The sequence below is a fragment of the Pseudorca crassidens genome, chromosome 4 (assembly GCF_039906515.1).
Source record: "Pseudorca crassidens isolate mPseCra1 chromosome 4, mPseCra1.hap1, whole genome shotgun sequence".
NCBI lineage: Eukaryota > Metazoa > Chordata > Mammalia > Artiodactyla > Delphinidae > Pseudorca > Pseudorca crassidens.
In genome coordinates, this window is record NC_090299.1 from 114,724,351 (window position 1) to 114,745,302 (window position 20,952).

Genomic DNA, 20,952 nt, shown 5'->3' on the forward strand with positions numbered 1-20,952 from the left:
TTCAACTATAATCTCTTCAAATATTTTCTCAGTCCCTTTCTTTTTCTCTTCTTCTTCTGGAACCCCTATAATTCAAATGTTGGTGCGTTTAATGTTGTCCCAGAGGTCTCTGAGACTGTCCTCAGTTCTTTTCATTCTTTTTTCTTTATTCTGCTCTGCAGTAGTTATTTCCACTATTTTATCTTCCAGGTCACTTTACCGTTCTTCTGCCTCAGTTATTCTGCTATTGATCCCATCTAGAGTATTTTTCATTTCATTTATTGTGTTGTTCATCATTGTTTGTTTCATCTTTAGTTCTTCTAGGTCCTTGTTAACTGATTCTTGCATTTTGTCTATTCTATTTCCAAGATTTTGGATCATCTTTACTATCATTATTCTGAATTCTTTTTCAGGTAGACTGCCTATTTCCTCTTCATTTGTTAGGTCTGGTGGGTTTTTATCTTGCTCCTTCATCTGCTGTGTGTTTTTCTGTCTTTTCATTTTGCTTATCTTACTGTGTTTGGGGTCTCCTTTTTGCAGGCTGCAGGTTCGTAGTTCCTGTTGTTTTTTGTGTCTGTCCCCAGTGGCTAAGGTTGGTTCAGTGGGTTGTGTAGGCTTCCTGGTGGAGGGTACTAGTGCCTGTGTTCTGGTGGATGAGGCTGGATCTTGTCTTTCTGGTGGGCAGGTCCACGTCTGGAGGTGTGTTTTGGGGTGTCTGTAGACTTATTATGATTTTGGGCAGCCTCTCTGCTAATGGGTGGGGTTGTGTTCCTGTGTTGCTAGTTGTTTGGCATAGGATGTCCAGCACTGTAGCTTGCTGGTCGTTGAGTGAAGCTGGGTGCTGGTGTTGAGATGGAGATCTCTGGGAGATTTTCTCCATTTGATATTATGTGGAGCTGGGAGGTCTCTTGTGGACCAGTGTCCTGAAGTTGGCTGTCCCACCTCAGAGGCACAGCACTGACTCCTGGCTGCAGCACCAAGAGTCTTTCATCCACAGGGCTCCTTAATTTGGGATGATTCGTTGTCTATTCATGTATTTCACAGATGCAGGGTACATCAAGTTGATTGTGGAGCTTTAATCTGCTGCTTCTGAGGCTGCTGGGAGAGATTTCCCTTTCTCTTCTTTGTTCTCACAGCTCCCAGGGGCTCAGCTTTGGATTTGGCCCCACCTGTGCGTGTAGGTCGCGGGAGGGCGTCTGTTCTTTGCTCAGACAGGACGGGGTTAAAGGAGCCGCTGATTTGGAGGCTCTGGCTCACTCAGGCCGGGGGGGTAGGGAGGGTCACGGAGTGTGGGGCGGGCCTGCGGCGGCAGAGGCCGGCATGACGTTGCTAGCCTGAGGCGCGCCGTGCGTTCTCCCGGGGGAGTTGTCCCTGGATCCCGGGACTCTTAACAGTGGCGGGCTGCACAGGCTCCCCGGAAGGCGGTGTGTATAGTGACCTGTGTTCGCACACAGGTTTCTTGGTGGCGGCAGCAGCGGCCTTAGCGTCTCATGTCTGTCTCTTGGCTCCGCACTTTTAGCCGCGGCTCGCGCCCGTCTCTGGAGCTCCTTTAAGCAGCGTTCTTAATCCCCTCTCCTCGTGCACCAGGAAACAAAGAGGGAAGAAAAAGTCTCTTGCCTCTTCGGCAGGTGCAGACTTTTCCCCGGACTCCCTCCCGGCTAGCCGCGGTGCACTAACGCCCTGCAGGCTGTGTTCACGCCGCCAACCTCAGTCCTCTCCTGGCGCTCCGACCGAAGCCTGAGCCTCAGCTCCCAGCCCCGCCCGCCCCAGCGGGCGAGCAGACAAGCCTCTCGGCTGGTGAGTGCCGGTCGGCCCGATCCTCTGCGCTGGAATCTCTCCGCTTTGCCCTCCGCACCCCTGTTGCTGTGCTCTCCTCCGCGGCTCCCAAGCTCCCCCTCTCCGCCACCCGCAGTCTCCGCCACCCGCAGTCTCCGCCACCCGCAGTCTCCACCTCCGAAGCTCCCCCACTCCGCCACCCGAAGTCTCCGCCCGCGAAGGGGCTTCCTAGTGTGTGGACACTTTTCCTCCTTCACAGCTCTCTCCCGCTGGTGCAGGACCCGTCCCTATCCTTTTGTCTCTGTTTATTTTTTTCTTTTGCCCTAACCAGGTACGTGGGGGGGTTCCTTGCCTTTTGGGAGGTCTGAGGTCTTCTGCCAGCATTCAGTAGGTGCTCCGTAGGAGTTGTTCCACGCGTAGATGTATTTCTGGTGTATCTGTGGGGAGGAAGGTGATCTCCGTGTCTTACTCTTCCGCCATCTTCCCGGAAGTCCCCGTAGTTTTCTTTTTATGTGTGACATCTTTGTCTGGTTTTGGTATCAGAGTGATGGTGGCCTTGCAGAACGCGATTGAGAGTGTTCCTTCCTCTGCTATATTTTGGAAGAATTTGAGAAGGATAGGTGTCAGCTCTCCTCTAAATGTTTGATAGAATTCGCCTGTGAAGCCATCTGGTCCTGGACTTTTGTTTGTTGGAAGATTTTTTTTATCACAGTTTCAATTTCATTACTTGTGATTGGTCTGTTCATATTTTCTGTTTCTTCTTGGTTCATCTTAGAAGGTTGTACTTTTCTGAGAATTTGTCCATTTCTTCCAGGTTGTCCATTTTATTGGCATATAGTTGCTTGTAGTAGTCTCTCATGGTCCTTTGTATTTATGCAGTGTCAGTTGTTACCTCTCCTTTTTCGTTTCTAATTCTATTGATTTGAGTCTTCTCCCTTTTTTTCTTAATGAGACTGGCTAATGGTTTATCAATTTTGTTTATCTTTTCAAAGAACCAGCTTTTAGTTTTATTGATCTTTGCTATCTTTCCTTCATTTCTTTTTCAATTATTTCTGATCTGATCTTTATGATTTCTTTCCTTCTGCTAACTTTGGGGGTTTTTTGTTCTTCTTTCTCTAATTGCTTTAGGTGTAAGGTTAGGTTGTTTATTTGAGATTTTTCTTGTTTTTTGCGGTAGGATTGTATTGCTATAAACTTCCCTCTTAGAACTGCTTTTGCTGCATCCCATAGGTTTTGTGTTGTATTTTCATTGTCATTTGTTTCTAGGTATTTTTTGATTTCCTCTTTGATTTCTTCAGTGATCTCTTGGTTATTTAGTAGTGTACTGTTGAGCCTCCATGTGTTTGTAGTTTTTACAGATTTTTTTCCTCTAATTTGATATCTAGTCTCATAACATTGTGGTCATAAAAGATAATTGATATGATTTCAATTTTCTTAAATTTACCAAGGCTTTATTTGTGACCCAAGATATGATCAATCCTGGAAAATGTTCCATGGACACTCGAGAAGAAAGTGTATTCTGTTGTTTTTTCATGGAATGTCCTATAAATATCAATTAAGTATATTTGGTCTAATGTGTCTTTTAAAGCTTGTGTTTATTTATTTTCATTTTGGATGATCTGTCCATTGGTGAAAGTGGGGTGTTAAAGTCCCCTACTATTATTGTGTTACTGTCAATTTCCCCTTTTTTTTTTTTTTTTTTGTGGTACACGGGCCTCTCACTGTTGTGGCCTCTCCCGTTGCGGAGCACAGGCTCCGGACGTGCAGGCTCAGTAGCCATGGCTCATGGGCCCAGCCACTCCGCAGCATGTGGGATCTTCCCGGACCAGGGCACGAACCCATGTCCCCTGCATTGGCAGGTGGACTCTCAACCACTGCGCCACCAGGGAAGCCCTCAATTTCCCCTTTTATGGCTGTTAGCATTTGTCTTATGTATTGAGGTGCTCCTATATTGGGTGCATAAATATTTACAATTGTTATATCTTCTTCTTGGATTGATCCTTGGTCATTATGTAGTGTCCTTCTTTGTCTCTTGTAATAGTCTTTATTTTAAAGTCTATTTTGTCTGATATGAGAATTGCTACTCCAGCTTTCTTTTGATTTCAGTTTGCGTTGAATATCTTTTTCCATCACCTCACTTTCAGTCTGTATGTGTCCCTAGGTCTGAAGTGGTCTCTTGTAGACAGCATATATATGGGTCTTGTTTTTGCGTCCATTCAGCCAGTCTGTGTCTTTTGTTTGGAGCACTGAATCCATTTACATTTAAGGTAATTATCGATACGTATGTTCCTATTACCATTTTCTTAATTGTTTTGGGTTTGTTATTGTAGGTCTTTTCCTTCTCTTGTGTTTCCTGCCTAGAGAAGTTCCTTTAGCATTTGTTGTAAAGCTGGTTTGGTGGTGCTGAATTCTCTTAACTTTTGCTTGTCTGTAAAGGTTTTGATTTCTCCATTGAATCTGAATGAGATCCTTGCTGGGTAGAGCAATCTTTGTTGTAGGTTTTTCTCTTTCATCACTTTAAATATGTCCTGCCACTCCCTTCTGGCTTGCAGAGTTTCTGTTGAAAGATCAGCTGTTAACCTTATGGGGTTTCCCTCATATGTTATTTGTTGGTTTTCCCTTGCTACTTTTAATATTTTTCCTTTGTATTTAATTTTTGATAGTTTGATTAATATGTGTCTTGGTGTGTTTCTCCTTGGAGTTATCCTGTATGGGACTCTCTGTGCTTCCTGGACTTGACTACTTCCTTTCCCGTATGAGGGAAGTTTTCAACTCTAATCTCTTCAAATATTTTCTCAGTCCCTTTCTTTTTCTCTTCTTCTTCTGGAACCCCTATAATTTGAATGTTGGTGCATTTAATGTTGTCCCAGAGGTCTCTGAGACTGTCCTCAATTCTTTTCATTCTTTTTTCTTTATTCTGCTCTGTGGCAGTTATTTCCACTATTTTATCTTCCAGGTCACTTATCCGTTCTTCTGCCTCAGTTATTCTGCTATTGATTCCTTCTAGAGAATTTTTATTTTCATTTATTGTGTTGTTCATCATTGTTTGTTTGCTCTTTAGTTCTTCTAGTTCCTTGTTAAACATTTCTTTGATTTTCTCCATTCTATTTCCAACATTTTGGATCAACTTTACTATCATTACTCTGAATTCTTTTTCAGGTAGACTGCCTATTTCCTCTTCATTTGTTTGGTCTGGTGGGTTTTTACCTTGTTCCTTCATCAGCTGCATATTTCTCTGTTTTCCTATTTGTTTAACCTACTGTGTTTGGGGTCTCCTTTTCGCAGGCTGCAGGTTCGTAGTTCCCATTGTTTTTGGTGTCTGCCCCCAGTGGGTGAGGTTTGTTCAGTGGCTTATTTAGGCTTCCTGGTGGAGGGGACTGGTATCTGTGTTCCGCCGGTTGGAGCTATATCTTGTCCTTTTGGCAGGCAGGGCCGTGTCTGGTGGTGTGTTTTGGAGTGTCTGTGAAATTAGTATGACTTTACGCAGCTTCTCTGTTGATGGGTAGGGTTGTGTTCCCATCTTGCTAGTTGTTTGGCATGGTGTGTTCAGCACTGGAGCTTGCTGGCCATTGGGTGGAGCTGTGTCTTAGTGTTGAGATGAAGATCTCGGAGAGCTCTAACTAATTGATATTATGTGGGGCCGGGTGGTCTCTGGTGGTCCAATGTCCTGGACTTGGCCCTCCCACCTCGGAGGCTCAGGCCTGAGACCCGGCCAGAGCACCAAGACCCTGCCAGCCATACAGCTCAGAAGAAAAGGAAGAGAGAAAAAAACAAAAACAAAAAACGAACAGACAGAGCCCTAGGACAAATGGTAAAAGCAAACCTATACAGACAAAATCACACAAAGTGGCATACACATACACACTCACAAAAAAGAGAAAAGGGAAAAAAATATATATGTATATATATATATATATATATATATATATATATATATATATATGGAAGAGAGCAACCAAACCCCAGTAAACAAATTCACCAATGATAATAAGCACTAAATACTAAACTAAGATAAACATAAAACCAGAAAAAAAATAATGCAGAAAGCAAACCGCAAGTGTACAGTTGCTCCCAAAGTCCACTGCCTCAATTTTGGGAACATTCGTTATCCATTTAGGTATCCTTCAGATGTAGGGTTTATCAGGTTGATTGTGGGGATTTAATCTGCTTCTCCTGAGGCTGCACAGAGAAATTTCCCTTTCTCTTATTCTTTCACACAGCTTCTGGGGTTCAGCTTTGGTTTTGGCCCCAACTCTGTGAGTAGGCCACCCTCAGGAGTCTGTTCCCTGCCCAGAGAGCTGGGGGTTAAAGCAGCGGCTGATTAGGGCTCTCTTGCTCTCTAAGGCCAGGGGGAGGGAGGGGTACGGTAGTCATTATTGGGATGTGGGGCGAGCCTGAGGCGGCAGAGGCCAGCGTGACGTTGCACCAGCCTGAGGCACGCTGTGTATTCTCCCAGGGAAGTTGTCCTTGGATCCCGGGACCCTGGCAGTGTCGGGCTGCACAAGCTCCCAGGGAGTGTGTGGATAGTGACCTGTGCTGGCACACAGGATTCTTGGTGGCAGCGGCAGCAGTGTTAGCAGTTCAGTCCCGTTCTGTGGTCCGAGCTGATAGCCGTGGCTCACGCCCATCTCTGGAGCTCGCTTAGGCAGTGTTCTGCCTTCTGTGGGCACACTGGGAAGGAATCCCCACTCCATGCACACCCCAAAACAAAGGTCTCTTGCCTCTCTGGCAGGTCCAGACTTTTTTCGGACTCCCTCCCAGCTAGCCGTGGTGCACTAACACCCTGCAGGCCGTGTTCACGCCGCCAACCCCAGTCCTCTCCCTGCGCTGTGACCGAAGCCCGAGACTCAGCTCCCAGCACCCCCTCACCCCGCCCCAGCAGGTGAGCAGACAAGCCTCTCGGGCTGGTGAGTGCTGGTCGGCCCCGATCCTCTGTGCAGGAATCTCTCCGCTTTGCCCTCCGCACCCCTGTTGCTGTGCTCTCCTCCACGGCGCCGAAGCTTCCCACCTCCGCCCCTCTCAGTCTCTGCTCGCGAAGGGGCTTCTAGCGTGTGGAAACCTTGCCTCCTTCACGGCTCCCTCCCACTGGTGCAGGTCCCGTCCCTATCCTTTTGTCTCTGTTTTTTCTTTTTTCTTTTGCCCTACCCAGGTACGTGGGGACTTTCTTGCCTTTTGGGAGGTCTGAGGTCTTCTGCCAGCATTCAGTGGGTGTTCTATAGTTGTTCCACGTGTAGATATATTTCTGATGTATTTGTGGGGAGGAAGGTGATCTCCGCGTCTTACTCCTCCTCTCCATCTTGAAGGTCTCCCGCACTGATCTGTTTGTTTGTTTAGCACTGCATGGCATGTGGGATCTTAGTTCCCCAGCCAGTGATTGAACCTGTGCCCCCTGCATTGGAAGCACAGAGTCCTAATCACTGAACCCCAGGGAAGTCCCTGCATTAGTGTATTTTTGAAGAAAACTTATTCTTACATATAGGTTGGTCACAGTAATGAATAAGATTGCCATTACATACATATCAGTATGGACTGATACTCAGATACTTATTTTATACTTTGGGTTATAATCCAATACTACCTTATTTTGTTGCTCAAGTTGTTCCAGTTTTGGCTACTGGGAACTTTTTCAGTTCGTTCTTGTATCCCTTTGTCTCAATCTGTTTTTAACGTAAATCACATTATTCTTTTATCTTTATCTCTTTATTCTCCCATTTCAGATATTTGTATATCTAAAGTGTTATTGTCAATGAATAATGTAGGGTCCAAGCTGATGAGCAGGAGTCGGGACCACCAAGATATTTTATGTCAAACCAGCTCAAAATTTCAGTGAGATAATTTCCTTGAGGTTAAAAAAAAGCTCAAATGCCAGGATTTATTATTGTATATGTGTGGGTAGATATTTTTTCCAAACAGTCTCATGTGCTTATTTAGGTAAAGTGTTGAAATGGTGTAAGGCCAAATCTTTGCTTTTGACCTCATCCTGTCCAGTCTGTGCCACTTGCCATTACCGGGTTAATTTTTCTAAAGTATAAGTCTACATATGTTACTCCTTTATAGCCTGCAATAACTCCTTAGTGCTTACCAAATAAAAGGCCAAATCATTAGCCCAGTATTCACTACATTGCATGCCAAGGTCCCAAATCAGTTTTTAAAATCTTTCATTTCTCATTATTTTCCTACTTATACCATATGTCCCTGCCAAGTCGAACCTAAGCTCATAAAGATGTTTTTTCTGTTTTTTGCCTCTATAGTTTCACTAATGTTGCTGATGGGAAGCAACACCCATTTCTATTCATCTTGTGTCAAAAATCTTCCCTTTTCCCCATCCAATCCATTTCTACCATTGTCTGTCCTGCCCTGTGGTCTGGGAGGCTGACCTGTGGTCCCCAGCAATACTGTTCTTCTCTCTGCCTTCCTGGTGTGTTCAACCAATGGCAAGCCCAGAAGGACATCAGAAAATGAGGTCAGGGTAGTTTTCCCCTTGTTTCCTTCCTGAGGGGTTACCCCAGGCTGCTCAGGTCCTCTCAGGGCAGCCGTTACACAGCTTTCTCCTTTGGGATGCAGGTAACTGCTCCCTCCCATCCTCCCGAGGCCTAGGGATGGTAACGGTTCAGCTGTTGTTGCACAATCCCCTGTCATTTCCCTGTACCTCCCACCCACACCTTTGTAAATGGTCTTCATTAAATCCTTGTATTATCACAGTTTGAGTGCCATCTATTTCCTCTTGTGACCCTGATGCTCACTTCTTCTTTAGAATTAAAACCACTTCTTTCAAGAAACTTTCACTTACACTTCTCACAGGATATCATCTTTCCTTCCTCTGAGCATAAAATAGCACTTCATCTAAAGGCATTATTCAAAGTTTGCATTTTATTTGAGGGATTTTCTAATGCCTTCTTTTTGAGTATAAAGTCTCTAAGGGGAAGAGGACCAGCTTATTTCCCTTCATTCCCCACAGTCCCTAACAGTGTCCTGCATGGTACTAGGTACGTGAGGCATTATTTGCTAAATGCATGAATATTTGAAAATATATCTTCCAAGAGTTATGTTTGTTAACTTACACAAAGTTCTCATTCACTTGAGAAAGGAAGTGGGATTTTTGCAAAGAATGGGAAAATTAATGTTTTCTTCCCATACTCAAGATACGTTCTATAGAATACTGACAAAATCATGTTGATTTCTACTTTACTATATCCTCAATAGCTAATTCTGAGAATCTTGGAAAAATGAGTTGGAAATGACTTGACTGAATTTCAGATGATGACATTCTACAGAACATTTCCAAATATTCTGTATTCTATTCCACCTCTTTCAAAGTTCACCTTCTCTTTCCTGTTTAACCTCACCTCATTATTTATAGATGCATTATGCCACAATTAATCCAAATATTACATAGCATAATTTTCATTTGCTCTACTACTTTATAATTATTTACCAGTTTCTTTCATCAATTTGTTTGTATTAGCAGGGAAAGTGCTTTCCACTTCTTTTGTATCTCACCACACTCTTGTATTTTGCAAGTGGTGCTTCATTAATAGACCATCAGAATTCTGAGAAGTCTAGAGAAGTCACCATCCCTTTATTTGCTAAAATATAGTTTCAAAATATAGTTATTTTTTTGAACTGAATGTTTGTGTCCCCCCAGCCACAAAACTCATATGTTGAAACCCTAACCCCCAGTGTGATGGTATTAGGAGGTGAAGCCTTTGGGAAGTAATTAGGTTTAGATGAGATCATGAAGGTGAGGGCCCCATGATGGGAATACTGTCCTCATAAGAAGAAAGGCCAAAAACTCTCTCTCTGTCTCCAATATTTGAGGACACAGCAAAAAGGTGGCCAACTGCAAGCTAGGAAGGGCATCCTCACCAAGGAACCGAACTGGCTCATACTTGATCTTGGACTTCCCAGCATTCCGAACTATGAGAAATAAATTCCTGTTGTTTAACCTGTTTAAGCTATGTTACTTTGTTATGGCAGCCCAAACAAGCTTTCTTCATTTGAAGAAATCAAAGTCAATCTTTATATTAAGATAACATTTGAGAGACTTAAATAATTGTTATTATTGAATTATTATTCAAAATAATGCTGAGTTTACAAAGCCCTTGATTATATTTCTCAACATTCACAGATTCTGGGACTTACCATTGTTTTTTTAGAAAGTATGCATGGCTCTCCTTCTGTTGATGTCTCTCTTGATTTGGCAAAGAGAACACAGAGGACAGCAAAGGGTCACGATATAGTCATCACAAATGGATCCCTGTTTGAAAATATAAAAGAAACAGAAATGTAAAATCCACCTATTTGGGAATTAAGACTTGTGGATTTTCAAGACATTTTGAAGAGAAGCAGAAGGCATTCATCCTTTGAATTTGGAGTTTGGATGGATACATTTAGGAAAATGTTAGTTGATTTCTCTATATAGCTCCTGTCTCTTTTTATGAAATCAAATGTTTTCCTATAATTTGTGATATTGAAAATAGAAGATATCTAACCAAACTATCAATATGAGGGTAAAATAAGGAGTTTCATGAAGTAAAATCTCTTTTCTCCTCTACCCTCTCTCTTTCTCAGGAAGCTACTAGAGGATGTCTCCACCAAAGTGAAGGAGCAAACCAAGAAAGGTATAAGAAACCAGAGACTAACATGGGGGAGCGGTTAATGGAATCTCCAGTCATGGCGAAGGAGATCTCGGGGCAAAAGCAGAGCACCAGGAGTGAAAAGCATCTAGTTCAAAGGGTAGCGGGTCAGGGAGTGATTTCATCAAGGAGACGAAAATGATAGAATGTCTGATGTATTGAATGTTTGGGGAAGAGATTTAGAAAACTGGGAAAGAGTTTGGGACTGCACTACTCTTAAGTAAATGAAAAACTCCTAATGAAAAAGCCAAGCATTATTAATAGTAGGAAAAACAAAGTTTAGTAGAAAAGGCAATCATAGTTCATTACACGATTCAACTCAACTCTGAAGAGCAAGCAGAGCTATCATAATATAAATACTAAATACGGATTTAACCAAAATTATATATAACTATATTGGAAGGAGTGAGGTAGGGGTAGGGTGCATGTCCATGGTGGGGAAGGGGGATAAAACAGAACTAAATTCTCATCTTCCACAGTAAGAAGTCCAGAGACAATGCCCCAAACTGCAAAGTCAAAAAGTAGCAATACAAGTCTACTATTTGGAGATACGGAGGTAAACACCCAAAGATCAGCCTTTGGAAAGAGGAAGTAGGGGAGAGAAGTTTGGGGAGTACTATTTTCCTTAACAAACCTTATAAATTAGATAATTTTAAAAACTATGTGCTTGCAGAGCTTTGTTAACTGAAATGAAAGCTGTACTAGAAAACAGGGATGGGGGGATTTAGTGAGCCAGAAATCATGAGCAATTTTTGGGAAAAAAAATGAAGCAGATGGGATTACATTGATGGAGAAAGTAAAACAGAGCTAAGGAACATGAAACCTAACATAGTCAGAGGCACGGTATTTGATAAACCCCAAACCAAAAACTCTCAGTTCAGAAAGGAGGAAGAATGGGCTGGGGAATGAAAGATGAGTGGTTAACTGATGCCAGCTTGAGCAGCTGGGCCAGCCCAGAGCTGCCAGCTGTGGCCTTGCCTGGAACACAGCCTGCAGAGCAGTTTAACAGATGACCCTAATGTGGGCTTTGGGGCCCCAGAAGAGAAGAGGGGTGAGATAAGTGGGGCAGCTATTCACCTATCACATAAGAGGTCAGACTCTCAAAGACTCACCACAAACACACTAAAAGAAATAATAAAAGGTAAAGACATTTTAGCACAGCTGATAAATCTAAATCACTCCCACCCATGAGATAGCCAAATTATTTTACGTTTGGTATTCATCAAATGGTATTTTTTTCCTTCTTTTCATTTTTGGCTGAATAGAACTTTCCTGGTTCCTTTTGTTCCCTTTAGTAGTTTTAGATGTTCCACAACTAATTTTTATTAGCAATGACCCTTAAATTTTTACCCACAACTTAACATTATATATTAAAAAAATTTTTTTGACATCTTTATTGGAGTATAATTGCTTTACAATGTTGCGTTAGTTTCTGCTTTATAACAAAGTGAATCAGCTATACATATACATATGTTCCCGTATCTCCTCCCTCTTGCATCTCCCTCCCTCCCTCCCTATCCCAACCCTCTAGGTGGTCGCAAAGCACCCCGCTGATCTCCCTGTGCTCTGTGGCTGCTTCCCACTAGCTATTTTACATTTGGTAGTGTATATAAGTCCATGCCACTCTCTCACTTTGTCCCAGCTTACCCTTCCTCCTCCCCATGTCAAGTCCATTCTCTACATCTGTGTCTTTATTCCTGTCCTGCCCCTAGGTTCTTCAGAACAATTTCTTTTCTTTTTTTTTAAGATTCCATATATATATGTTAGCATACAGTATGTGTTTTTCTCTTTCTGACTTACTTCACTGTATGACAGACTCTAGGTCCATCCATCTCACTACAAATAACTCAATTTTGCTTCTTTTTATGGCTGAGTAATATTCCATTGTATATATGTGCCACATCTTCTTTATCCATTCATCGGTTGATGGACATTTAAGTTGCTTCCATGTCCTGGCTATTAACATTATATTTATCTTGAGATTCATCAACGTTGTAGTGGGTATCAATAGTTCATTCCTTTTTATTGCTAAGTAGTATCCATATAATGGATAGATCACAATTTGTTTATCCATTCACCTGCTGGGGGACATTTGGGTGGTTTTTAGTTTTTGGCTATTACAAGCAAAACTGCTCTGAACATTTGTGTACAAGTCTTGGTATGGATATATATTTTTGTAGGGTAAATATCTAGGAGCAGAATGGCTGGGCTAAAAAGTAGGTGTATATTTAACTTTTTAAGAAACTGTATTTTACATTCCAATCAGCAGTGCATGAGAGTTTCAGTTCCTCCATATCTGCTCACACTTGGTGTGGTTTAGGCTGATTAATTTTAGCTATCCCAATAGGTGTGTAGTGGTATCTCATTGTGGTTTTAATGTGCATTTCTCTAATGACTGATGATATTGAACATCTTCTTATGTTCTTATTTGCCATTCAAATGTTTTCTTTTTTTTTCTAATTTTATTGTTTGGGTTAAAAATATATACTTAACATGAGATCTACCCTCTTAACACATTTAAGTTTACACAACACAACGATTTGAAGAATCCCAGAATAATTATACTGAGTGAAAGAAGCTACACACTGTATAGTTCTATTATATAAAATGGTAGAAAATGAAAACTAATCTATAGTGACAGAAAGCATATTGGTGGTTACTTGGGGAAGAGGGGAGGGGAAAGAAGGAAAGATTACAAAGGGATGTGAGTAAATTTTGGGGGTGATGAATATGTTCACTATTTTGACTGTGAGGTTTCACAGGTATATACATATGTCTAAACTTATCAAATTGTTCATTTTAAATATATGCAGTTTATTGTAAGTCAGTTATACCTCAGTAATGTTCTTTTTATAAAAAAATGTGTATTTATCTATCAATGCCAGACAAAGCCTTTAGAATATCTTAGTTTCTTCCTCTTCCTTCCAATCTTCCAAATTTTGTCAAAACCAACTAAAGTTTTAGTTTTAGACTGTTATTAATTTTTCAAACTCCTAATGAGCATTTAAAAAAATTGATTATGTACTAAGCCTTTAAAAAAGTTGATAACTTTCATGTTAAATAGTCATAGCGTAATAAATAAAGAGCTCCTACAAATCAATTAGAAAAGAAAAACAACTCAATAAAACAATGAACAAAGTATATGTACAGATAATTTATAGAAGAAATGAAAAAGGACAATAAATTTTCAAAAAGTTGCTTGATCTATCTAATAAAAATTTAAAACGACAAGGAAATATCATTTCCTCTCTGACAGGCAACATGAAAAAATATTATATTGGCACACGTATAATATTAATAAATTATAAATGGATATAATCTTTTTGAAGGGATACTTAACAGTATTTTTCAAATTTTGAATGTGCATATCCTGTGATCTGTCAATCTAATCTAGTACACTATCCTACAAAAATACCAGTGCATGTACAAAATCATATACGTACAACTATTTAAACTGCAATATCACTTAACCTTTCATCAATAAGGAAGTGATTAAGTATGTTATCTCTATGATGGAATACTATGCAGATATTAAAAAGAATCTGTATTACAGACATAAAAGGTGTCTACCATATATTAAGTGGAAAAAACAGGTTACAATATAGTATGAACTCATTAAAAAAAAAAAAAGCAATAAATTAGCCCTGCATATCCCAAACCCCATATGTCTAGATCTATAGCTATAGCTACATCTAATCTATATGTATATGCCTTATAGGCATAGGAAAAAGAAACCTGAGGAAGGAGACCACCAAGTTACTAATAGAATTTATCACTGAGTAGAGATTTTCACTTTTTATTTTATATACCTCTGTGTTTGGATTTGTCATAAAATTACCTATATATGTATTATCTTGTATAATTAAAAAAGTAAGAAATATTTTCAAATAAAAAATAAAATAATTTCAATGGAATAAGATAAGTTCCTAAAATATTTTGCCTATTTATTTATTTATTTTTGCTGTACACGGGCCTCCCACTGTTGTGGCCTCTCCCATTGCGGAGGACAGGCTCCAGACGCACAGGCCCAGCGGCCATGGCCCACTGGGCCCAGCCTGCTCTGTGGCATGTGGGATCTTCCCAGACCGGGACATGAACCCGTGTCCCCTGCATCGGCAGGTGGACTCTCAACCACTGCGCCACCAGGGAAGCCCTCTGTCTATTTATTGATATTTGTTTCCTGTGATGGTTAATTTTATGTGTCAACTTGGCCAGGTCATAGTACCCAGATATTAGATCAAACACTATTCTAGATGTTTCTGTGAAGATAATATTTCAGATGAGATTAACATTTAAATCAGTAGACTTAGAGTAACCCTCCATAATGTGGGTGGGTCTCATCTAATTAGTTGAAGGCCTTAATAGAGAAAGAACAACTTCCCCTGAGTAAGAAGGAATTCTGCCTGGTGAGCCTACTTACTTTACGGGGTTGGTGTAAGGATTAAATGATGTAACATATGTAATATACCTGGGACATAGTAGGCTCTGAACATTCCTCTTCCACTCTATGACATACATTGCAAATACAAGAGTTGTTTATTTTCTAAGGTTTTCACAGAAACATAGAAGGAGGTCCCATAACCAGAGGATCTATTGCTACAGTAATGGAATACAAGGTTGCAGATGCTAGGAAACTCCTACTAATCAAATTCGTATGATGATGGGTACCATCAAATTGTCTCCATGTTTATGACAATTATTTTGAACATGGGCGCATACTTGAATGATACAGTGTCATAAGAGACTCACCGGGATGCCGTATCGAGTCCTGTAGAGGGTCCTCATTGCAACACTTGTTCCACACAGACAGCATTCATTCATATCAGATGCAACTTGACATGCAAGACACGTGAAGCAAAATATGCCACAGAGACCTGGACACATGAAATCAGAGGTACAAATTACTCCACTCTGCCCCCACCACAGCTGAAAATTAGTGTGCTTTCATGAATGGTGGTCCAAATCCGGGGGCCTTTGTCACACATCCTGCTGCCAAGTCCATCTTCACTGCTTTTGCTCAGCAACGCATCAGCTTCTCCCTTCTCTCCACCCAATCATTTCTGGAATAACCACACCTTGGAAAGTCTGTATTCTTTTTGTAGTACTGCCTTCATCCATGTATTGAATGATTCACTGAAACCTAGCCATGTTCCAGAGATTATCCTCAGTACTGACAATGCCTCTGTCTGAAGTCTAGAAGGGAAGTTAGATCATATGAAAAATTCTCCAACAGAAACCTACTCAGGATGCCAAGGAGTCACTCACACAAATGGGGCCTCCAGTGCTCTGGGAAGGAAATGTTGCTTGATCTGAATATTGAAGGATGATTAGGAATTTTGTAGGTAGAGGAAAGGGAAAAGACCCTCTTTAGATAACATGGTATGTCTAGGCAATGGCTGGTTTTCATTCAACATGGCTGGAGCCAGGGATGGGACGGGGATGAAGCTGGACCCATGGCGAGTTGGAGACTGGATAAAGAGGAAGTACGAGTGCTCAGAATGGGTCATGGTAGTCATGAGGAACCTCTGAAATATTTTAAGAAGGGAGAATGATTTGGTCAGATCTACAATTAAGAAATTCTGTATGAAGATATTAAGCTCATATTAGGACTTGTAATTCACTTATTTGAGTAACAATACTAGGGGTTAGGGGATTAGAATGTTCATCTTTAGAAGGTTTTATTATTGTGGTTTCATTATCACTATGATATGCAGATGTTGAACTAATGTCCCGAGAAGTGTAAGTCATCACCCCAGGTCATCCAGTAGGACAATGACAGCAAATCAATAAACCCAACTGTTCCATTTCCTAGGTAATTCTTTCCCTCTGTGCTTTTTTAAAAAATATTATTTTTAATATCTAATATTACTTTAAATATTATTTTACAATCTACTTTAAAAAAATTTTATTTATCTTTATTTTTGGCTGCGTTTGGTCTGCGTTGCTGCGCTCGGGCTTTCTCTACTTGCAGAAGGCAGTGGTTACTGTTCATTACGGTGCGCGGGCTTCTCATTGCGGTGGCTTCTCTTGTTGCGGAGCACAGGCTCTAGGCGCACAGGCTTCAGCAGTTGTGGCTTGCAGTCTCTAGAGTACAGCCTCAGTAGTTGTGGCGCATGGGCTTAGTTGCTCTGCAACATGCGGGATCTTCCCGGACCAGGGTTTGAACCCGTGTCCCTTGCATTGGCAGGCGGGTCCTTAACCACTGCGTCACCAGGGAAGCCCCCCTTTAGGCTTTTCAATGTAATTATTAACTCGATTTCAAATTTCAATTCCAGTGATAAGTTAGAGGTTAACAAATTTTCCTTTCCTGTCTCAGAACACTGTGTAGACTTCAAGGAGGCAGGAAAACAAAACCAAAAACCTCAGAGCAAAATTTGTTATATAGGCAGGTTTGTTTGTTTCCTGCTTGGTGTTGAGAACTAAGCATTTGACCTTTCTGACACCCCCATCTTCTCTCAAACTTCCTCTCTCCCAAGTTTACTTAGAGAGCTCTCATAAAAGAAACAAAACAAAAAACAAGGAGGGTCAGAGATATTTTACCCAATGAGAAGTTAATTGCCTTTAGAATTCTTTATTCTTAGGTGTATAACAAAGCTAAATGTACAAATAAAATAATTTTTCTCTGAGCTCATGCTGAAACCATGGATGAAAATTATCCCTTGTTTACTGGGCACAGTGTAACTATAAAATAATGAGTTTAATTTATGTGTAACAAGAGCAGTCTTTTTTTTAATCAAGTAAAACTTGAAATGTCTCTTTTAATATGATGTATGGTCTATTTATAGTCATTAGGCCAAGTCTGTTCACTGTTAGAGTTATCAGCTTTTTGCCTATTATCTTAACTCCAGAACTTATTTTAGGAGTAAGACTATTCTTCGAAGGGTGGAGAACAATTAATTTACAGTCCGTACAGGTTTTTTCTGTTAACAAAGCATTGCCTGACACACAGGGTACTTTGGCATCAGTGGGGAACGTTTACTACACAATAAGGGAGGAGTGAGGGAAGGATTTGGTCTTTGGTAATTCACCTCCGCATCAGATACGGGCGCACTTTCCCCAGCACTTACAGACGCCGCAATCGCTGAAGCAGTCACACATGCCCGTCTGCCAGTTAGAGGTTTGAGGAACCGGACCAGCTCCAGGCTGAGTTACAATGACCACTGGAGATGGAGCTTGCATTTTCGATGCAGGGTCTTACGTGGCAGTGGTCTGAAAGGAAAAACTTGGTGTAAGTAGCCTGGAGGTTGCTCTTGGAAGCCTGTTTTGAGGTACTCTGCTTCACGGGCAAGTGAGGCAATTTAGACCAAGTGACTTGTTGATCTTTGAAGACCAGAATTTCTGCAGAGGCCCCTGGGGGAAAGGATTCACTGAACTGGTAAAACGTACAGATTCTTCTCTTGGTGTTAGGGAACGTAACAGGGTTGTAAGAACTATTTTAAACAGGTGCCTGGTCTCCACACAAGACAGGGAAACAAATTAGAAAACCCGTGATAATGACCATGCCAACTAAAAATTGTTGCACGCTGTTTGGTTCTACAAGAACGAAGTCACCCGCCACTGCAGTCGCTGACCTTCAACACACCCTGAAAGGAGTTCAGCACGGTGATCAGGAATGAGGCACTGTGTGTTCTGGGAAACACTGGCAGAACAGGCCTTCAGAGAGTTAGATATTTTTTAGGAGAAGATTTTATGAGCCCCATTTCTTACATCTTCTCATATCTAGAAAAGCACTAAAATCATTAACGGAGGCGTCTGCTCCCCGTGACCAGCAGCAACCTTCTGCCAAAATGTGTGCTTGACGCACGTGCCCCCTTCACCAAAATCGCGTGCATACTCACCTCCCCTCCGACCTCTTTGCAGCAGGTCCTCAGAGCTATCTGTGAGGCTGTTCTCCTAGGCTATAGTCCTCATTTGGCTCCAAATAAAACTTAACTCACAACACTCACGTTGTGCATTTTTTTTCAGTTGACAGAAGGAGTAGTGAATTACGGAAACGGACTTCTGTAAAATTGCACCATCCTAAGCTTTTGTTTACTTGCAACCTTTCTCCTCTTGCCCCTCTTTTATGTTCCCTTTTGCTGTGGACTTGTTTCTGATGAGCAGTTGTAAAGGAAAAACTCCCCTGTTTTCTGTCTACTCACAGAACACTGTCACCTGTGATCACCAAATGTGTGGTAGCTTTTTTCCACACCAAGCAATTCTGCAACACCAGATGGGGGTCCATTGGATTGCACCCTGCAGGCCTGCGAGCCCTGTACTTGTCCGGAGACCGAAGAAAGAGCCCAGAGTCAGTGACAGAAACATCAATGGTTTAATGGATAGGGGGATCTTACATTTCTGAAGCAAGGTCCTGGAGTGACAGCCCACCAGTCTTCGCTCCCAGGGCAGGGGATGGGGGGAGAGGGAGGTTACCAGTTTTAGGGAGGATTGACATCAGGTTGGCTCACTGGTTACCAGGGAAACAAGCAGAGGAGCACAGCCTCTCACCACCCCTTTGATAAGCTATCACAGGGGAGATATTCTGATCTAAAGCTTAGAACAATCACTAGCTGGGGCAGGGGGCAAGTACGTAGGTATTTGCTGATTAGGGAAGGTCAGTCATCTGAATAGAATGTAGGTTAAGCAGGGACTGGTAAGCAGAGAATGTACAGAGAACAAGAGAACAGACATCTTGAGGAGGCTGCCCATACAGTGTCCTACAATTTGGCTCAATTCTGACACTGTCTATAGGAGACAGTGTCAGATTCCACGTGTTAAGGGCTCAGTCCCACAAGACTGCCCTCCCTCCCCTACTTCAGATGCCAATTGTAAGACCAGGTTGTCACCTGTGCTTCTGACCAACTAGATCAGAGGTTCCCATGACCCCTTCCTCAGGTTTGATAAATTTGCTGGATTGGCTCACAGAACTCAGGAAAATAGATTACTTACTAGATTATTGATATATTACAAAGGCTATTAAAGGATAAGAATGAACAACCAGATGAAAAGATACAGAGGGTGAGGTTCAGAGCCTGTGGAGTTTGGGGTGGGCCACCTTCCCAGTACACCAACCCCAAAGCTCTCTGAACCTGTCCTTTTGGGTTCTTATGGAGCCTTGATTACACAGGCATGATTCATTAAATCATTGGCCATTGGTGATTGAATTCAGTCTCCAAACCCCTCTCCCCTCCCCTGGAAGTCTGAGAGCTTCGCAAAAAGTTCCAACCCTCTAAACAAAGATTGGTTTCTCTGGCAACCAGCACCCTCAAGGGCTTTCAAAAAAGTCACTTCATTAGCATAAACTCCTCTGTAGTTGAGAGGGGCTTGTTATGAATAACAAGACACCTTTATTGCTCTTACCATGTAAGAAATTCCAAAGATTTTAGGAGCTCTGTGCCATGAACGGGAATGAAGACCAAATATGTATTTCTTATTAAAAACCACAACATCACAGTAGTCCTCTCCAATCTTCCTTCATCCAAGTTGGTCCTTCACTTCAAATTTACCTGGAGCCTGTATCCCTCTGACAGTGCAGACTGTCAGTGCTGACAGACCCTTGGTACGTGTTAGGGGCAAGCCCTGATGGTGTGCCCCAGCAACGTTTATTATGAAGTACATTTTGTTAGGTTAGTCCTAATTTCTCTCCATCATGAGAGGCAGTGTGGGGTCATGCAACATTGATTTGATTTGAAGTGAGAATATCTTTGCTCAAATTCTGGTTTCCTAAACTGTGTGATCTTGGACTAGTCATTGATCAGCCTAGTTATTTAACTAATCATTTAAATTTCCTCTTACTAATCTTTAAAAATGGAAATGGTTTCTGACCTATCCACCTTCTGTGCTTATTGAGAGTATTTTCTTTTGTCCTGTATTCTGAAGTGGAACTGTATTACATCTCAGTGTCTAGCACACTGTGAGTGAATCAAGCATATAATAAGTACTTAATTCAAGAAGACAATGAAAATTACCTTCTATGAGTACCTTCTATGAGATAAAGTCTAGGGATGAATTTAATGAACAATAAAAAAAAATCAGACTAGTATCAGGGAGTACGGCTAAAATGTACAAAAATGCAGCAAGGAAATTTCTTTTGATGATTTCCACAAATATCTGTTGGCAATAATATCAGCTAATATTCATTGAAATTCTACCCTATATCAGGCACTGTGCTAGACTCACACTGTCCACTTAATGTTGCAACAGCCCTGCCAAGTAGGAATTATTATATTTATTGAGTTGATGAGGAAATGGAGGCTCAGAGAGTTTAAGTAAATTATGAAATTCAAATCCTTCTCTGGCTCACTCCACAGTCCCTGTCCCTCCCTTTGCCCCTTAGCTTTAGAGCCCTGCTCCATCACAGCACTTATTACAGGGTAGCATTTTCATTGGTTTGTTGTGATCTCCTTGAGAACTGGAACTCTCTTTTCATATTTATTCCTTTAGCACCAACTTCAATGTAGTCTAATAGAAGGTACTTTTCCTTGTCTTCTTGAATTAAGTACTTATTATATGTCTGATTTACTCACAGTGTGCTAGACACTGAGATGTAATACATTTCCACTTCAGAATTCAGGACAGAAGA

At 41.5% G+C, this 20,952-nt stretch overlaps 1 protein-coding gene across 1 annotated transcript in view; it reads right to left on the reverse strand.

The window, feature by feature from the left end:
* Positions 1–20,952, reverse strand: part of PLAC8 (placenta associated 8) — a 36,288-nt gene that overhangs the window by 6,291 nt on the left and 9,045 nt on the right. The window contains exons 2-4 of the mRNA XM_067734731.1: positions 17,459–17,600; positions 15,141–15,265; positions 9,898–10,012 (exon numbers count right to left, since the gene is read on the reverse strand). Coding sequence (XP_067590832.1) covers positions 9,908–10,012; positions 15,141–15,265; positions 17,459–17,570 — 342 coding nt within the window. The 5' untranslated portion in view covers positions 17,571–17,600 and the 3' untranslated portion in view covers positions 9,898–9,907. The remainder of the gene's footprint in view (positions 1–9,897; positions 10,013–15,140; positions 15,266–17,458; positions 17,601–20,952) is intronic.